At 35.1% G+C, this 20,893-nt stretch overlaps 2 protein-coding genes across 2 annotated transcripts; one reads left to right on the top strand and one right to left on the bottom strand.

Annotated features, from left to right (window-relative positions):
• Positions 1–3,909: 3,909 nt before the first annotated feature.
• Positions 3,910–15,117, bottom strand: LOC110924910 (paramyosin-like). Its single transcript, XM_022168884.1, has 3 exons — positions 14,105–15,117; positions 5,065–5,126; positions 3,910–4,040 (listed from the first exon to the last, which is right to left on the bottom strand). Exons 1-3 carry the CDS (start codon positions 15,115–15,117, stop codon positions 3,910–3,912), a joined length of 1,206 nt encoding a protein of 401 aa, XP_022024576.1.
• Positions 15,118–18,111: 2,994 nt separating this feature from the next.
• On the top strand, positions 18,112–19,295 carry LOC110924911 (protein FAR1-RELATED SEQUENCE 4-like). Its single transcript, XM_022168885.1, has 3 exons — positions 18,112–18,279; positions 18,376–18,611; positions 19,001–19,295. The coding sequence occupies exons 1-3, from the start codon at positions 18,112–18,114 to the stop codon at positions 19,293–19,295; spliced, it is 699 nt and encodes a 232-aa protein (XP_022024577.1).
• The last annotated feature ends 1,598 nt before the right edge of the window (positions 19,296–20,893 follow it).

Genomic DNA, 20,893 nt, shown 5'->3' with positions numbered 1-20,893 from the left:
CGTTACGCTTGAAAAACGGCGCGTAAAAAAACGGCGCGTTAAAAAACGGCGCGTCAAAAAAACGTAAAAAGTTTAACATAAAACTTAAATTGTAAAAAGTATAAAAATCTTTTAAAAAAATCTGAATTTAAAAATGTTTTTAATAAAGAAATTATGTTCAAAAAATAAAAGTAATAAAATGTAATTAATGAATAGGACAAAAAAAGGTAATTTAAAATTAATATATATAAAAAGACAAAATAGAGTTATTTTACTTAAATACCCTTTTCGATTATAATATTAAAGACATAATAAGACAAAAAGCTTTTAATATTAATATTAACTACTTTTAATCACATCCATCCATCTAGTTGATCTAAGGACCATAAAGTGGTTCTCATGGTTTTTACAACTAGAGGTGGTTTTCATTTTAGCGATCCCCTATATATATATATATATAATGTAAGTATCTATGGAAAACCCATTTAATCTAGAAAACTTGGGAAACCTGGATTGTGTGGACAGGATTGATCCACATCATCTATTAAAAACACATGATCAAAGGGCAATTTAGTCATTTTGTTTTAACCATCACCTCACCCTTCCCCATCCCATCATTTTCTTTATGTCACATCTCTCTCTCTCTCTCTCTCTCTCTCATATATCACTTTTCATCTAACAATTTTCAAAATAATTCATTAGATATTAGAGAGAGAAACATCACCTTTTCATCAAAGCCACCATCAAAGCTACGAGATCTGAATATCGAAGATCAAAGCCACCAGATCTGAAGATCGAAGACACCATGTGTTCATGTACTCATCCCTTTCTTTTGAAGCCACCAGATCTGAAGATCGAAGCCACCAGATCTGAAGATCGAAGCAGGCTGAAATCGTTTGGTTGCATGAGTTTCTAGAGAGGGAAAATTATTGGAACACCAAGACCAAAAACACACAAGTGTGCGGGTGAGAAGCAGGTCAGAAATCATTTGGTTCATGGGTTTTAGAGAGAGAAAGTTTTTAGAACACCAAGAACACACACACAATTGTGTGAGAGAGAAGCAGGTCGGAAATCATTTGGTTCTTGGGTTTTTGTTAAGAGAAAAAGTTGTTAGAACACAAAGAACACACTTACAAGTATGAGATGGACTGGTTCCATGTCTTAATGTTATTTATTTGGTAAAAGTTGAATGATTTTGTGTGTGTATTAGTAAAATAGATTTGATAGTTTGTTGGTATTTTTTTTACATGTATTAAAAAAAATTTAGAATTGAGATAATGATTGTTGTTGTTGTTGTTATATATTAGTTACCTTTAAAAAGTCCATAATCTAATCGTTGATGATCTCGTTTATTTTATAAAAAAAATTATGTTTGGTTTGGTTGCTTGTTTGAGACATTTGATCTGAACAGTAACTGTTATATTATTTGACAATGATTCCCATGTGTTGCATATTATTTGACAATGATTCCCGTGAGACTTTTGACCAAAAACACACACAAGTGGTTTGGTTTATATTATTTGACAATGATTCCCATGTGTTGCATATACATTTGTAACTTGTGTTACAAATCACATGTACTAGCATGTTTGGATGTATACACGTTACATATACCAAGTGTTTTTCATACACATATATTCCATGTGTGTTTCATACACACATGTAACATGCGTATGACTTGTATTACATTTTTTGCTGGCATAATTAGATACGTATGTTACATTTATGCCAGTTGCATTCTAAACTGTTTGTGCTATATCTTGTAACATGTGTTACACTTTGAGGTAATATATGTTGTTACAGGGAGTTACACATATATACTTAACGTAATAGTGATTTTAAATGCAAAAATGTTTTTTAGATGGACTTCACTTGGATAACACATTTTCATTACCTTTAGAAATTTCATAATTTATTTGGAATATCTCGTTTATTTTACAAATAAAAAAAGTTACTTATATGTAGTAACAACGTTACACATGTTACTTATAGTTACCCCCAACCCCTTTTTATGCACATATGTAACACATGTTTGTAACGTGTGTTATATGTGTTATAGCAAAACTTTACACATGTACACATATTACATAGCAAAACTTTACACATGTACACGTATTACATTTCTGACACCTTTACATGTCGGCCTTCTAAGATGTGTTACAGATGTTAGAATTATCTATTGTTTTGAAGTAGCAATAGGCATTCTTACATGTACCTGTATAATGTTGTTAAAAAAGATTCCTTCATTATTACTTCAAAACAATAGGCAGTTGTAACATGTGTTACACATGTAGCTCTTATATTACAATCTTTCCTAATATGTGTAACACATGTTACAATTGCTTATCGTTTTGAAGTAACAGTAAAGATATCTTTTTTCATTGTTACTTGAAAAGAATAGGTAGTTGTAACATGTGTTACACATCTTAAAATTGTCTATCTTTTTCAAATAACAACAGGCATTGTGATATGTATCTGGATAATGTAAAGGGTTCGAATAAGACTATGCATTTTATTGAGTTCTGACACTTGTTACATATGTTACCCCCGACATGTAACATGATTTTGTGCTAACCGCCTACCCTCTTTTTTCCCAGGTACAACATGATTGGTGAAGCTCAGTATGTTCTTCGTTACTTAGTTTAACGTATGTACGTTTCATGTGAAACATAAACAATATCCCGCTCGTGTTTCAACATGTATATTGGTTGTAATTTGACAATGGCATAGTTTCCCTTAACTTGTTTTACTAGATGTGTATATTCTTGTGTATGGTACCACTTTTATATGTTACCTTTACCACTTTTTATGTTTAACGACCTATTTTTGTTTTTTTAAAAGGGTGCACCTCTGTAACCAATTCGGTAACCAATCAAACTATCATGTATTACTTATGTCACACACTTCTTTTATGTGATTACTTCGATTATATTAGATGACAATGATTCCCATGTGTTGCATATACTTTTGTAACGTGTGTTACAAATCACATGTACTAGCATGTTTGGATGTATACATGTTACATATACTAAGTGTTTTATATATACCAAGTGTGTTTCATACACACATGTAACATGCGTATGCCTTTGTGGTGCATATACTCATGTTACATGTATACGTATGTTATTCACTACATCGTATGTAACACAAGTTACTCATGTTACATGTATATGTATGTTATTCACTATATATGTGCCTTGTTTTTATTCACTACATCGTATGTAACACATGTTACTTACATGTTCCACCATGTACTGCATTTACTTACGTAAGATGTGTAACACATGTTACAATTGCTTATTGTTTCCAAGTAACATTAAAGGTATGTACCTTGTTTTCTACTTCATCCTGTGTAACACATGTTACACTTATTAATTAGTATCAAAGGTTACAATTGAAACAATATGTTGACCACCCAATGCTCGTCTACTACTTATCTTACAATTGGTAATGAATAAAATATGTTAACTAATAACACATGTTAACTGATAACTGGTAACCAAATACATTTCCCACCATAACTATTTAACATCCAGACACCAACATATTACAGAGAAGACCAGAATGGTCATATTGTATTTTGGGTTATGGCCATAATTTAAAATAAATAAAATTCGTGGTGGCTATGATAGTTACAAAAACCACCACGCATATATCACTAGCCAGTTGACTTGTTATAAACAAAAGTTGTGGTACCCAAGATAACTACAAAAACAACCATAGATGTTCCCACAAAAACTGTAGAAAAGACAACACTACCACACTCAGCGCCCTCCCATAAATGAGGCAGCTTCTATCTTGCCTTTCAAAGTATTAGAGGGCGACAACAGAATATTTTGGCATACTTCGTCCGCAACTTTCTCACCTCCTTCATTTTCCTGCTCCCATTTGTTAAAGGGCGACAACGAAATATGAGTGCCGTTCAAAGTGTTAGAGGGCGACAACAGAATATGAGTGACATTCTTCTCTTTCTTCATCCCATTCGTCGTTTGTTTCTTCATCTACTTTCTTTCGCTTTTTCGGTATCTTACCAGTTTGCGATCTTGTTACTCTCTTTGTTGCTGCAAATAAAACAGGTTTAACACATGTTACTTAATTTCATTAAAATAAAACAGGTTACCTAATATGTTTTTGATAAAATAAAGTCAGGTTTAATATATGTTACCTATTTTTATAAAAATAAGACAAGTTTAACACTTGTTAGATAATTTGGAAAAAAGATGAGAGCTTAACACATGTTAACTAATCTGATAAAAATAATACAGGTTTAACACATGTTACATAATTTGATAAAAATAAGACAGGTGTAACACATGTTACACTAACATGTTTACATGATAGGAGAGGTTTAACACATGGTAATAAGACGGGTTTAACACACGTTTACATCATTTGATAAAAATGAGACAGGTTTAACACATGTTACACTAATATGTTTACCTAATCAGGGAGGTTTAACACATGGTACCCTAATAAGAAGGTTTAACATATGTTACGCTAATATGTTTATATGCTTTTGAGTCCGTTGACTTGTACCCTAATATCAGACAGGTTTAACACATGTTACGCTAATATATTTATATGCTTTTGAGCCCTTAGACTTGTACCCTAATATCAGAGGTTTACCTAATTTGTTTTTGACAGAAAACAAGGCAGGTCTAACACATGTTACCTAATATGTTTTCGATAAAAATATAAGACATGTTTAACACATGTTACAAATCAATAGTTTTAACGTCCAGTTGGCAATCAAAAAAAAAAAATAATAAATAACCCGAGGTTGTTTCTACTCAAAATAACTAACACTTTCTAGTCGCATTCAAAACAAAAATCACCATCGATCGGACCAAAAAACACCTACCGATTGGAAAAAAAAAACATAAAAACCAACATTAACACTTTCTAGTCTCATTCAAAACAAAAATCACCACCGATCACATCACACACCGATCGGACCAAAACACCTACCGATCGGAAAAAACAGAAAACCCAACATTTATCTGATCAAAACACCTACCGATCGGAAAAAAGCAAAAATCATCACCGATCAAAACACCTCCTGATAAAAAATCGAACCAAACTTACTTGCTTCTGCACTTGCTTCTTGCTTTCTTCCATTTCCGGCAACTTTTACCAGATGATAACAACTGAAATGTTTATCTCATATCTAGTGATTTAGATTCACCATCGCACCTTATTTTTATTTTCTTTTGTGATTCACTGTAGCACCTTTTTCCGGTGCCCCTTTTCTTCTCCGGTCAGATCATCTTCTCCGGTGCCCCTTTTCTTCTCCGGTCAGATCATCTTCTCCGGTGCCTCTTTTCCGGTCAGATTATCTTCTCCGGTGCCCCTTTTCTTCTCCGGTGCCCCTTTTCTTCTCCGGTCAGATCATCTTCTCCGGTGGGTTTTGGGAAGATCGATTGTTTGAGAGAGAAAGAGATGAATTTGGGTTGAGTCTTTTGAAATGTTGGAAATAAGGTTGGGGTATTTGATTAGTTGATATAGATATTTGTGCACCTTCTTTAATGCATGTCAAATCACATAATATTATAATATATATAATGTACTACAATTATGGTTGATTTTACCTAAATACCCTTCAAGTACTTTTGTTGACCTCAGCATTCTATTAAATTTAATTAAAAAAGGCTTCAAAATTTATGAGCCATTGGATGATCTTGATCAATGGTTATAGATTGGGTTTCCTAGGTTTTCTTAGCACAAATAAGTTTTCTATACATCCTTCCCCTATATATATACATACATACATATATATATATATATATATATATATATATATATATAAACGGGTTCATGAGAGAACGGTGAAAAGTGTGAGAACGGTGAGAACGGATCCTGGCCCAACACATGGCAAGGGGCCCTAATTGTTATGTGGGGGTACGATTTTCCTTTTATATGTTCCCTCCTTATTCGCGTTATAAATCTCTTTCAAATTAAAACTCCAAAGATTTATTGTTAGCTGTTACCTCCTTTGCAAGCTTTCTTAGATCTATGGCGTTTAATGTGGATTCTGTTCGACAAAGTAAAATTCGTTGGCGGTTTCTATTTTCGTTCCAGGAAATCATGCAACAGATATGGCATTTTGTTCTTTTATTATTGTTCTATGGCGTTTTTTTTATTATTTATTTTTATAATGTGTTGTATGATTATCAATAGCGTTATTCAATTATGCAATTTAATCACGTTTTAATTGATATTTAAATAATTATTAAGAACTGCAATTGGAGTTTTCAATATTAATTTTAATTGTCGTTTACGTTCTAGTGTATTTCTGTAGGATCGTTGTACGACCTAAACGAGTCGATCAAAAGAGTTTTAATCCAAATCAAAGGCGGAATTCGATGATTCGGACTTGATTACAGCTTGATTCACACTTAGATTCACTTTAATTATCTTGTTTATTGATTTCAAAGCTTTTCAGATCACTTGACACTTTGACAGCACCTCGGCTCTGAAATCTGCATCCTTACAAATGAGAAACCATGCTCAGGTATTTATAGTGGAGGCCAGTTCGCATGAATATGGCACTGCCACTTCGTGCGAAGTGGCACTTCGTACGAATTGGCTTTGCCAGTTCGTGTGAACTGGTCAATCAACATAAAAACCCTAATTTCTTGACTTCTGAGCACTGGTTTATCCTATCTAGATACAACACTCGATACAAGACAAAGTTGACAGACATATGCACCAACAGACTCTCCCTTGGGTGTTGACGAAGTCTTCAATGTCGAGTCTTCAGTATGACAAGATTTCAGTCTTGATCAGTCTTCTCTCTCTTTCCAAAATATTGAAAACCGTAAGCATCCTCAATCTCTTTTTCTTCTAATTCTCTTGATCAGATCTCTTGATTCCTTAAATTTAACAGCATCAGCAGCTAGCATTCGAACCTGGCTTTTACAATCTTTAAACTCCCCCTTGAATGTTGATCCAGAATCTACATCTGACTCATACGTCTTCAGACTCCCCCTTTCAATAAGCTGGGATCGCAGTCTTGAATAACTCACATTCTAGAATCATATTCTGGCTCAAACTTTGTTCAGACTTAGCCACAGGGATCTCGCTTTGCAGCTTTCACAGGTTCAGGACTGTTGCCTGGCTCTCCGAAACCTGGATTTAATCTGCATATCCTCAGGAGTCGAAACCTGGCTTTTCCAAAGCTTTTCCTGCATAAACTCTACATAAAAGTAAATTTCCCAATTGTTTAAAGTATAACAATTTTAATCACTATTGACCACTTGTTAAATCAATCTCAAAACATCACTTGTTCGTTTATAACATTTCTCAAATTTTATCATCACTTTTCATCTCAAACACACTCTTCCAATCCATTGTTGTTCATCATGTTTAGCACTCGGAATTTTGAAAATCAGCTTTTCAACATCAGTTGTCGAAAATAAGATGAAATAAAATCTTTTTGATTTTTCAAAATTTTATGCTAAAACACATTCTTTTTGGATTTTTGTTTTTAATGAAAAGCAGTAAAGAAATATTTACAGACAATATTTTTGTGAGTTTATGTAAGAGGATCATATCAGATTTTGAGACAAATCACTAACACCGTTGACCTTTTTAAGACTTTAAGTTTTAAACAAATTCACTTAGATTGTCAGTATTGTTGTCCACTTAAACCTCTACACAAGTTTCAACTGATTCGAGATACGAATTAGTGTTTTAAAGACTTAAACTTATTCGCGTGTTCCACCTCAGGATATACTCCCGTATCAAAATTCCCTAGATTCAGTCTTACAGGTGAGTATACCAATTTGATATCTGTTCTATGGGTTAGTGCGAGACCTTGAGAGCTCAGGTATGAACTTCCGTTCAGTCAAAGAGATGAAGGCTCGACTTTTGGTGTGTTCCCTTTAGAGAATCTTTACTTCAACTGCAATTGATTCATATCTATATCTTTCGATGTTTTTCAATTTTTATGCAGAGGGTAAGCTTTTATAGCGCATAAAGTATTATACGAAGTCTAGGCCATTGCTTCCACAATATCAGAAGACTAAGTATAATACCCCAGATATCAAACATCATAAAGACCTAGTATATCAGAAATCAGGCAATCTATCAAACAAGATTTCAGGGGTTACCCATATATCCGAGAGATGTTCCCCACGAGATAAGCAAGCATTGATATTTAGATTTATATCTCAAATACAATCTACTATTCGTCTGAAGTCTACTGGCACATCATCAGTGAGACTTGTTCAAAATCATTTGACTTTCCAAATCTTTAGCGTGCTGTGATTGTCCATTGATGTACTATCATTTCCTTTTTTTCACAACAAAACTCATTTTTGATTTTTCAATGTTTTTGGCTTTTAGATTTTATCATGTTTTTGGATTTTTCAAATTTTCAAAATTTCTAAATTTTTCTACTCCCCCTAAAATAAAAAATAAGTTGCAATTTTTGATTTTCTGGGAAAATTTGAAAATGAAAACAATAAACTGTACAAATGAACTGACAAACTGATGTGAATTGCTTCAATTCGCCATCCACTTGGCTTAAACAATCAGAGCTCCCCTGACAACAAACTATTTTCCCATTATGATTTCAAAACACTTAAGTTTGTTTTAATCAAAATGGTTTTTCTGGAAAATTAGTTTTGTTGATTCCACTTGTAAGATTGGGGATTCATTCATCACCTTGTTTTCCAATTACCACTTATAAAATCTAACATTTTTCTTTTTCTTCAACTACTTGAATGAAAGTTAAATCAAGTTCAATTTAATGACCTTGATTAACCACTTGTAAGAACAATTACTTGTGGGTTTTTCACACAAACATTTTTCAAGAAATATGACAATTTTAGATTCTTATCAACAAAATCACTTGTAAGTCGAAATATGACAGTTATATTTCTCAAGAAAGATGCCGATTCCTACTCCCCAATTACCAACATGGGAGTTCCGGCAAGTCAGGATTTTTAGTTAAAGAGTTTCACCCAAGCCTAACAGTCCTTGGGTGATACCGAGTCATCATCTGATTCTGAATCATCAACACTCGGTTTTTGAACATTCCTTTTTGATTTAAAATTTGCAGCTCGCAATGGTGGAAAGTTGACATCATCCATTGACTGTACTGACTTTTCTATTTTTTAGTTCAACTTATAGCTCCTCTGACTTTGACGAGTCAGTTTCGTCGCCAGAAAGTGGCTCCTCTGCTTCCGAAGAAACAAATTCATCGCCATCCATTTTTGCTTCACATTCTCTGTTTAGCTCACATGCACCCCCATGATTTACAAACCACTTGATTATAACGTTTTGAAACCATTTTTCAATCTTGTTTTATCATGTGTTTGTTCAGCCGTGAGGGTTTCGGCGTATTTCTTTTAAATTTTCAAAAAAAAATTAACAATTTAAACCAAACACTTCCTGTTTTTAACACTTGTTCTCTCCTTGTGTGCCAGGCTGTTCTGTTATTCATGCTGAACTTGAATTGGCCCCTGAACACCTGCACATGTCACAAACATTTAGTGAGATTTTGAAGCAACCCAAGCCTCCATCGACTCAGGTAGCTTGACGTTTAGAATTGTGGTTTTGGTGTACAATGGCGGGAAATTTTTGTCATTCATCTTTAAACTTTCTTCAGTCCCAACCTCAACCTCTTTATACAAGAAAAATTCGTCTTTTTAAGGTTGACCAGATGGTTGGTCTTTCTTCGGAACATACTTCTTACCTGGTGGGGTAGAAGTTTGTTTCTCAAGTTTCTCATAGTAATCCAAAGGAACATTCATCTTTACCGGTGTGGTAGAAGATGATTGTTTTGAAGACTCTGAAACCTTTGGTTTTGGAGAACTTGCTTTCTTTTCAACAGATTTTGGCTTCCATGCTTCTTGAGATGACACAACCCGCTTGTAAAATTTGTCATTTTTAGTTACCAACTTCTTTATGGGTTCGGTTTTCTTAACTGACTCTTTAACAGATTCAGTTTTAACTTTGACATTTTCCTTCTTTAAAAGCTTTTTCTCAACAAACATTGGAGCTTTTCCCTTTACATCATCTTTTCTTTTCGGATTCTTGACAAGCACAGACTTAGGCTTCGAGTTGGTGCACTTTCGTGCAATGTGTCCAACTTGATTGCATTTAAAGCATGTTCGGGTATCAACTTCCCGACTTGTGCCTTCGGTCTGAGGCTGTGAGGCCTTCTTTTCAAAAAATTCTTCATTTGATTTTGAAAAAATTTCAGATTCTTGCTCGGAAAGTGAGCTTGAACTTGAACTTTTCACAAACACCTTTTTCTCAACAAACTTTTTGTTTTGAAAGTTCCTTCTTTGATAATTCTTACCACCCTGATATCCACCCGATCATTTATTTTGATTGTTGTTAGAAAATCGTGGTAGAACAGCAGGTTTTTTTGTAGTAAGCTTTATCTTTTTCAAAGTTTAATTGCCTTTTGGAACGTTTCAAACCTTCGATTTCAGACACATCAATCTCAACCAACTTGAACACATTTTTCAATTTGTCAACATTCACATTTTCCAAAGGAAATTCAAGAGCCGAATACAACTTATATGATCCCGACATCTTGTACATCACAAGATTAGGTTCTTCACTTAAGTTGTTTTTGGATGTTGATTTCGGAATATATTTGTCCAAAAAGCATTCTTCATCCTCAGTTGAATCACTTTCAGATTTCAAAACATTTTCAACCACGTTTTTAACAACTTCAGACTGAATACTGTCTTCATCGGATGATGAAGTGAATGTAACATCGATTGATTCTGGAAGTTTAACCTCATTTGTGTGACACCTGTGTCACCACCACCATCAAACAAATACCAAGCCAATGAAATATTGTATTTCATACTTGGGATCTGTATAAATATGTGTATCTTTTGCACGTATCAATTCTTGTTCGATTTCGGGCTTTAAATCGCTTTCTAGAAGGTTATACGCGATCTGATGCGTAAATATAACCAGTTTAATGCAACAAACACCCCGGAACAGTGAAATAGGCTTAACATACCTTAAATAACCATTACATAACTTAGAAATAAGTTTTGGATGGTTTGGTATGCCGAAATCAAGTTTATTCGCTTACAGGGACTAAATTCGACAAACTGCAAAAGTATGTCAATTTGTACTGTAACAGACCTTCCGGAACATGATCATAAGTTAAGTATGCCCTAAATATTCTTTACATAGCTTAGAAATAGGCTTTGAGGTGTTTGGTGCGCAAAAATAAACTTTATGCTCATTTAGGGACTAAAAGCGTCAAAAAGTGCATGAGTTTGCATTTTCGCGCATATTTTACGTTCTGAATACTTCCGGACTTCCAAAAATTTATTTAAGCATTAAAATATTTTATTTTAGTGTTTGGTATGATAAATTCCATTCGTCGCTTAATTTGGATCGTTTTTGCGTTCGTTACGACTCCCGTCGTAATTAAGCGAATAACGCAACCGTACGACCAAACGAACCGACATCCGTGATGTCTTTGAGCATATTTTAAGTTCCCTATACTTTAATATCATTTTAGAGCCTTGAAATGAGTTTAAAGGGGTTTAAAAGTGCCAAAAAAATCAAGTTTTACAAGTGTAGGGACCATTTTTGAAATTTCTTGCAGATTCAATGAACCTAGTCCATTTTGAAGTGTTAATGGTTTTCACCCATGGTTTTGCAAAACCATGGGATGGTATTCAATGAACATAGTCCACATTAGGGGCTCCCATGGTTTTTGAAAACCATGTGCCCACATGTAAGGTCTAGATCAAATCACGTTTTTCGACGAACGATCTTAACGGTTCAAGGAAATCTATAAATACCCCTCACCCATTTCATTCTTCCTCACATTTGAATCTGATTCTACACTCTCTAAGTGGATGTATATGCTTCCTACCTGAGAGTGAATCGGGTTCGAATTTTGCGGGGACCTTCTGTAAGTATTCTTTCGCGTTTTTCATTCGTTTTAGCGTTAAAGTCAAACTGCGTTTGACTTTCTGCATTAACCAGTTTATGGTCAATGAAAAGTTCGTTTGAACTTCATAACGTGAGCGTAATCACGATGGTTATAGTCCCTAGTAACTATACCTACTGATTACCACGTTATCTAGGCTCAGTGACGAGTCGTAGTTTCAGCCAAAATGCGTTTTCTCGCGTATTTTGTAACCAAACTACTCTAGGGTATTAAAACCATTTGTTTTAATACCAAACCTGTTTTCTAACTTTACTAAACATGTTCTAGCATGTTTAGCTCGTCGCTTTTAGATTTGTGCTTGTTTAGGGTCGTAAAGGTAAGCGATCTAGTCAATCGCTTATGCTTATGAACCCGACCCATTGGTCGATCTTTAGGATCCGACCAAACACATTAGGTGACCATAGTTGTATAGAAAATAACCTTCTGAGGTTATACCTTATGGTCACGACGTTTAGTTAGTTATATGATAGGTAGTTTATATGCCTTAGGTAAATTACCAAAATGCCCTTTTTACGCATAAATTCATTTTAACTCTATGTAACGAAATTTTTGACATCTAAACTGATTTAACAACAATATTAAACATGTTAAGGCATATCTTGCTTGTCATAGGACTAGTTAGGCATTCCAAACGCGTTTTACGCAAACGACGCGTTAAAGTGGCGTAAGCTACCTAAACGGGTCGTAATGAGTCAAAAGCACTTAGGATAGGTTTCGTTTTAGTACGTAGGCTTTGTTAAACCATATTACATAAGTTCCCATACTTATTTGGTTTACGAACCCTTGTACTACCCGATCCTCCGATAGGTCCGTTTATTAATGTAGATACCTATATAGGTGCCGTTTGATTCCGTGATCTTCTAGCTTTGCTTGGTGGTTATCCTAAGACTTTTAAGCACCCTCAAGTGAGTACATAGACCCCTCTTTTACTGTTTTTCAAACATTTTGGGGTGAAACACATGTGCCTACTTGTTACTTTCATGATTTCATATCATATACTTGCTATGTTCATTAGTACACTATTAGTACATGATTTCATTATGTTTTAGCTATGTATGCCCATTGTGTGCATACTTAGTACATCGTTTTACAAAGACATCTTATACTTGGTATCATGCTATGTATGTCCATCCGTCGCATACTTAGTACATTGTTTGTGCATTCTTACTTATGGTTTGGTTGTTACGTATTTCACTTGCCATACATGACATTTTGTTTACACATTACTTGATTAACATTTGACAACAGTTTAGACATGGGCAATTTACATTGGTGGTTTATGTGGGTAAGTGATTTGAGTAACGAGACGTTGTAATGTGATACAAGCATGGTGGATACGCCGCTGGTACTTCCTATATATAAGTGCTTGTATTATATTACATGGCGTAGCGTTATTTAAATTATTCATTTGGATTTATACATTTTTACACAAATAACATATTTTTCACAAGAAATTGTTTTACAAAACAGTTTGTTTTATACAAACTCATTTTACTTGGTTATTCATTTAACCTTACATCATTCTTTTAACTATACATATCTATCATCGATTTTCAAACGTTTTATAAAAGCAAACACTTAAACTGGATTCATGACAAGTTTTTGTTAAACATTTTCTAAAACCTAGGTCATGAATCCTATTTTTCATAAAACCTATGTACTCGCCGGCATTTTTATGCTGATGTATTTTCACATGTGTTTCAGGTACTATAGTTGATGACTATTGATGATGATATTGATGCATGCTCACATAGGATTGGACGAGGCCTTAGTGACATTAAAAGATGCAAGACTAATTAATTTTTGTTATGTTTCTTTATTGTTAAGACATTGTAACTCATTTAATTCAATAAAACGAAATTTGTTTAATCCATGGTTGTGAAACAATGATTCTGTTACAACACTCCCCGACGTTTCCGCCACGTTTTGTTGTTTTACGTGGTCGGGGTGTGACAATTTGTTTCATTTTCGTTAACCAACCCGGACTTTTTCTTTGAAAAATTATTTAATACTGGCGGTGGAACTTGATGATACCCAACCCCAGTTCCGTCCAAATAAACATCTTCGCCAGCTTTGTTCTTCCCAATTGGTTTAGGAACAATATGTTAAAGAACAAAACTTGCGGAGTTGTAACTGTTGAGTTTCAGATTGATTCGTTCATTTTCAATCTTTGCTTCCTGAAACTGAAGCTTCAGATTAGCAATCTCATCTAACTGTTGGTTGATTTGCTTCTCTTTCGACTGAAGTACTCCTGACAGTTGAAGATTTTCTTTGGTTGTTTTATCGTTTCTTTCATCAGAATCTTTTATCGTTCTTTTTAGCTTCTCATAATTTTCTGAAAGTTGACGGTTTTCATGAATTAACTTTTCATTTTCTTTCCTGATTCGTTCTACGTCAATTTTATCTTTTTCAAGTTTATCAGTTAATTCTTTTATTCGATCATTTGAAGCTTTTACCAATTTGTCAAGACTTAAGATCTTATTTTCAACTTCTTTGACTCTTTCTGTCAGTTCTTCAATCTTTTTACCACTGAGGTAAGTGTGTGCGCTACAAACTTTGTAGTCTTTCATGCAATTTTTGCAGTCACTTTCAATTTTGGCTTTATCAGTCTTACCTGACTCATTTGTTGAATCATTAGAACTGACCTTGTTCTTTGACTCAGTTCCAGACTTAGAATCTACCTCTAACTCTTTCGCTGCAAGAACTTTATCAGCCATTTTCTTTAGATTTTCAGCAGTCATTTCTTTGGTCGTGTCAATTATCCCATCATCGACCTTCTTCGACTGCAGCTCCTTTTCTTTCTCTTCTTCTTTACTTGCCCACCACATTCTCTGTCTTGCTTCTTCCTCTTCTGCTATTTGCTTGATGAGAGTTTCAACACTAATTGATGATGGTTCAACAACTATGTTTCCTTTAGGATCCAAATAGCATTCCCGATCAGCATCCCATCTTTTTGTGCTTTTTGCCTCTTTCCATGTTCGATAGATTTTATCTTTCATGCATTGGGCTAACATCTTCCCATTGACATATTTTACTTCTTCTGTTCGGGTATCTTTGAAAGGAATAATTTTTGTCATAAAGGCATAACCCACTGCATCTTCTTCCGGTAACAACTCACTCCAATCAAATCCCTCATCATCATGGATAACAGCTAATGCTCTCGACTTTTCTTTGGGATTTTCTTCTATCTGTTTCATTCATGGAGGTTCGGCTTTGTTTTGATGATAGATGGCTCTTTTATAATAGTCCTCACGGAATGGATTGGCCGTTTCATCAGCTGCTGCATTTCGACATTCTCGTTTAAAGTGCCCTTTTGCTTGCACTTAAAACATGTAACCTTTGATTTATCAAATCCTAATTTAGTTGAAGGTCCACCAATGGAGTGTCTGCTTGTTATCTCCATGAATCTCTGAGCCTTTCTGACCGCACTTGCCATACACCATCTAATGTCAATCAACTCCATTTCTTCGGGGTCGATTTGATCATAATCTTCTCTGGTGAGGTTGGTATTTCCGATCTTTCCAGCAACAAGGCTCTCATATGATTCCAAGACGGATGCCAGAAACACCATTTGCTGCTTGGCTGCTTCTTCACTGAAGTTTTGTGCATTGTTGAGGTTTACAGCAATATTGCACTGGAACATGTTTTTCGGAACTGATTATTGTTGTTGACTTGGAGCAGTTGAAGATGATCCTCCATGATAACCACTACTTGGACTTTCTTGATTTGGCATGTTTGAGTTTTCTGCTGAGAATGCAGTCTTTGGTGACACGGTTTTTGGGATCATACTTCCTCGATAATATAAATCAACATTTTGTTGATACGAGGAGTTGTTGACTTTGTTCGTCTTCCTAATCTCCAGCTCATGACTTTCCAACCTTTCAATTAGCAAATCAGCTGTCAGATCAGTCGATTTCACTATGTTCTTCAACATTAGCGCAAAATGCTGCCAATCTTTTTCATCAGGCAGTGAATCAAACAACTTATCAACCAATTCTTCATGTTTAAACAAAATTCTATATCTTGCAAGTTCCATCTTTAAGTGACCGAATCTTTCTATCATCTTTAACACAGACTCATTTTTCATACACCCAAACAGATCGAATTCTTTTTTCAACAATTTTTTCTTGTTTTTAACAATTTCGGCACCACCCACACACTTCATCTTTAATTTCTCTCATAAATCTCTGGAATCTTTGTAGTCAATTAATGATATAATGTCATCCCTCACTGATTGATGTAGTAAGGCGATGCATTTCTGTTCTGCAATGAACCTTTCTTGTTTAGTATCATTTAAATTTTCATAGTCAGTTCTTCCGATGTCAAAACCATTTCTCAAACTCTTCCAACTTAGGTATGCGAATCCCTTCAGCCATTCCTCAAACCTACTTGCCCATCTGTTGTATTCCTCTATGGCCATTAGCTTGGGCGGTTTGTTGTAGGTGCCATAGGCGTTATCAACACTTAAAGAATCAGCAATGGTTTTCCTATGGTTCGGGTTTGGTGCCGAGGTGTTCGTGTTATCTGATGTGTTCTCTCCTGTGCTGCTAGTGTAAGGAAAAACATCACTAAACGGATTCAGAAAATTATCCCCCATCTTAGAATACTGGATGTTTCAAATGCTCTGACTTGATTTGATGCGAACTGATGAATCTTTCCAAATGAACTGATAACAAGTCACTTTGTGTGACCTGAACTTCAAACTCAAACGAACTGGTATGCTTCTCAAACGAACTGATCCAAGAAAACTCAATCCATGCGAACTGATGAAGTTTCAAACGAATTGATGCGAATTGTCACTTTCAAGCGAGCTGGAAGTAACTTTCACACGAACTGGCAGGTTTTCAAGCGAACTGATCTAAAAAAGTCCAATTCGTACGGACTAGATGATTATCTCAAGCGAAGTGGATGAATTTTAAGCGAAGTGGACACTTTGATGCGAACTGTGACACTTTCAAGTGACCTGGGGTCAATACGTGCGAAGTGAAGGTCCACTTCGTGTGAACTGATAAACTTTTCAAACGAACTGCACCTTTTACACGACCTGGGGTACAATCTGATCAATCCGTATGAATTGGAACCCTAATTCACACGAACTGATACATCTCCAAATGATCTGATGTGTTTTTGTCAAATTTGATCACGTTTTAGGTCGATTTTAGGTCTGATTCTTTCAAGGATTGATTAAAATAGTGTTTCGTGTGTTATATCAAAAATTAAATCCATTTTAACCATAAAATCTCAGTTAATTTTGAAAAATGTGAAGAAGAATGAGTAGAAATGAGATTTTTAGATGAAAACAAGCTGAATCGGTAAGAACTCTTCCTCCTGAGCTCTGACACCACTTATAGGATCGTTGTATGACCTAAACGAGTCGATCAGAAGAGTTTTAATCCAAATCAAAGGCGGAATTCGATGATTCGGACTTGATTACAGCTTGATTCACACTTAGATTCACTTTAATTATCTTGTTTATTGATTTCAAAGCTTTTCAGATCACTTGACACTTTGACAGCACCTCGGCTCTGAAATCTGCAACCTTACCAATGAGAAACCATGCTCAGGTATTTATAGTGGAGGCCAGTTCGCATGAACATGGCACTGCCACTTCGTGCGAAGTGGCACTTCGTACGAATTGGCTTTGCCAGTTCGTGTGAACTGGGCAATCAACACAAAAACCCTAATTTCTTGACTTCTGAGCACTGGTTTATCTTATCTAGATACAAGACTCGATACAAGACAAAGTTGACAGACATATGCACCAACAATTTCTTATGTTTTTACGATCATTGGCGTTTTTCATCTATTTGATTTGTTTTGAATTTTATTTAGTAGTATTTGTGAACATTAGTTATTACTATTTTGTTAATTTGGGTAAACATTAGTTTTGTTAATTATGGCGTTTTCATTATGATGTTATATTTTGTTAATTATTTATGTTGTTAAGTGTTTTTAATTCATGGCTTTTTTATCATGTCGTTTTTTAATTATGTGTTTATTATGTCTTGTTTATTATTCAATTAATGGCGTTTTAATGTATAATGTTATTACGAGACATCACTGTGTTTTTCTGATTTTTCTGTTCCTCACTGTGTTTTCTCAGACGAAGTCTCTTCCTCGAATCAAAGGATTTGCCCCAAACTGGATTACCATTTATCATTCCTGATGTTAGTGAAGAATTAAAGCCCAGAATGGACATGGTATTCTCAAGCCTTGATGATTGTTATTCAATGTATGTTAAGTATGCCAAGGAGTGTGGGTTTTCAGTCAGGAAAGGGACTACAAAGACAAACTCTAAAGGTGTCTTACATATTAAGTATTACTTGTGTACGAGATCTGGGTTATACAAGGATAAGAAGGTTCATACGTTGGACCCCAATCAAAAGGAGCGAGTAGTGCGACCTAACATTTCAAAGGGGACTGATTGTGGTGCACTGTTATGTGTATTTTTTTAGGCTGGATCATGGAAGGTGTATAAGTTTGTCAAGGAGCACAATCATGACCTTGTTGAACGTCCCGATAAGCATTTTCTTCCAACTGAACGACACCTCACTCAGCTCCAGAAGCATGTTATACACAGCATGTCTAAGCTGAATTTGGGTCCCGTCAAGGCATTTAATGTTATGAAGACTTGTTTTGGCGGTTTTGAAGGCGTGGGTGCAAGTAAAGTTGAATTTAAGAACTATAAGAGGCAAATTAACTTGTTTATAGGGGAACATGACGCCGATATGGTTGTGAGACATTTGAATGAAAAAAACATTCCCAGCCTAATTTCTCGTATGATTACATCACAGACGAAGAGAATCGTTTGAAGGGTCTTTTTTGGTGTGACGATCAAGCCAAACGTAATTACCACGGGTTTGGTGATGTGATTTCGTTTGACGCCACATATCCTTCCAACAAGTAATATTTTATAATTCAACATTTTCTATTTTGGCGTTTTATTAATTTACATGCAATGGCGTTTTATTATTTTACATGCAATGGAGTTTTATTAGTTTACATGTAATGGCGTTTTATTAGTTTACATTCAATGGCGTTTTATTATTGTTTCAGTTCTCATGGTGTTTTCATATGCAGATACTCTATGGTGTTTGTACCGTTCAGTGGTATAGACAATCATCACTGCAATGTTACATTTGGTGCATCATTATTGGCGTCGGAAACTGCTGACACGTATATTTGGTTGTTAAGAGTTTTTCTAAAAGCTGTTGGTTCTCAACCAAAAGTTGTTGTCACTAACCAAGATCCAGCGATGAAGAAGGCTATTTCTGTTGTATTTGTTGACACGAGGCATCGGTTATGCATGTGGCATGTGATGCATAAACTTTCTCTGAAGGTTGTTATGCTTTTTTTTTTACCTTTGGCGTTTTAGAATACACTGCGTTTTAAAATACATGGCGTTCTTTACCTTGTTAGTGTTTTTTAGTTAAGTTTTGTCTTTTGTGTTTTTTATTTATGCATGGCGTTTTCGTGTTATATATTGATTGGTGTTAGGCTATGCAATTCCACCAATTTTAAAGAACGTATTTGTGGTGTTGTGTGGACGGATATTCTCACACCTGAAGAGTTTGAATCGGAATGGGAAGCGGTTATCGCAGAGTTCAATTTAGAAGATAATGACTGGCTATCTGATATTTTTGCACTTAGAAGAATGGAGCAGATGCCTGGTCTTATGCGAATGACATCCAAGTCGGAGAGTGAGAATCATTTTTTTGGTCAAGTGTGCAATTCGAAAGCTACTCTTGTTGAGTTCATGATGCATTACGAGACTGCAATAGAAGCACAGTGTCACACACATCGTAAAAATGATCATGAATCTCGATACAAAAGACCCCAGTTGAAGAGTAGTTACAAATTGTTGGAAGGGCAAGCTTTTGACATATATAGTATTTTTGGTGACGTTCAAGCTGAGCTTATTGGAGTTGTGGATTGCATAAATCAACGTTACGAAGATCAACCTGATGGTTTTGTTAAGTTTTACATAAATGACTTCCAACAGCCTTGTACATCCTTATTTGAGGTAAATAATGGCGTTTTGTTTTATGGCGTTTTCTGTTAATGGCTTTTTATCATATGCAATGTGTTTTTTTTTTACTTTTTAGACAAACATCTTATGCATGGTGTTATAGAGATATTGTTTTTAGCGTTTTTCAGGTAATGTTCCGTAAGTCTGATTGCACATGCAGTTGGTCATGCAAGCGTTTTGAACAGTTTGGTTTGCTATGTAGACATATATTCTATGTTTTGAGAATTATGGACATTAGGGAATTTCCAAAACAATACATTCTGAATAGAATGCGCAAAGAGGCTTCCCCAAACTGCTCTCCTAAATTCTCAATTAGTCGTGAATATATGACTGAGCTTGATCCTGATGTGCAAAGTATGATGCGAGATATAATTTTTTTCAACCGAATACACTTTGAACTGTTTATCTTTCAATAAAGAGGAGCTATCCTTATACAAGGATCATGTTCAATCTTATATGAAGAAGGTTCAAGATATGCAGATTGTTGCTTCTCTCGCTAGTTCTAGGGATAGATTTACCAAGACAACCGGTCAATATAAAAACGACAAGAATCCGATAAGAGTCCCTGTAGCATATAAATACAAAGGTTCTGGTTCTCGGAAGCGTCTGAAATCTAAACAGGAGATAGCAATCGACAAAAAGAAATCAAATTTGAAACCCGGGGCCAAAGAAAGTCAGTGTCAGAACTGCAAAGGCTATGGACACTACGCATCGACATGCAAACAGGCCGTAATAAAAAGAAGATCGACAAGGTCTTCGAGAGCCAATGAAGAGTAGTTTTGCGTTTTGTATTTTTCATTCTTATTAAACACATACAGATGGTCTTCGAGAGCCAGTGTAGAGTAGTTTGGCGTTTTTATATATTTCAATCCTATAGAACACAGACAAATCTCAGTTTGGCGTTTTAAATCATTTTTGTTTTTGCATCGTTTTCTTTTTTCTAC

Source organism: Helianthus annuus, chromosome 17, assembly GCF_002127325.2.
Source record: "Helianthus annuus cultivar XRQ/B chromosome 17, HanXRQr2.0-SUNRISE, whole genome shotgun sequence".
Taxonomy (NCBI): Eukaryota; Viridiplantae; Streptophyta; class Magnoliopsida; order Asterales; family Asteraceae; genus Helianthus; species Helianthus annuus.
Note: the sequence above shows the minus strand (reverse complement) of the source record. Positions and strands in the feature narration are given on the sequence as shown.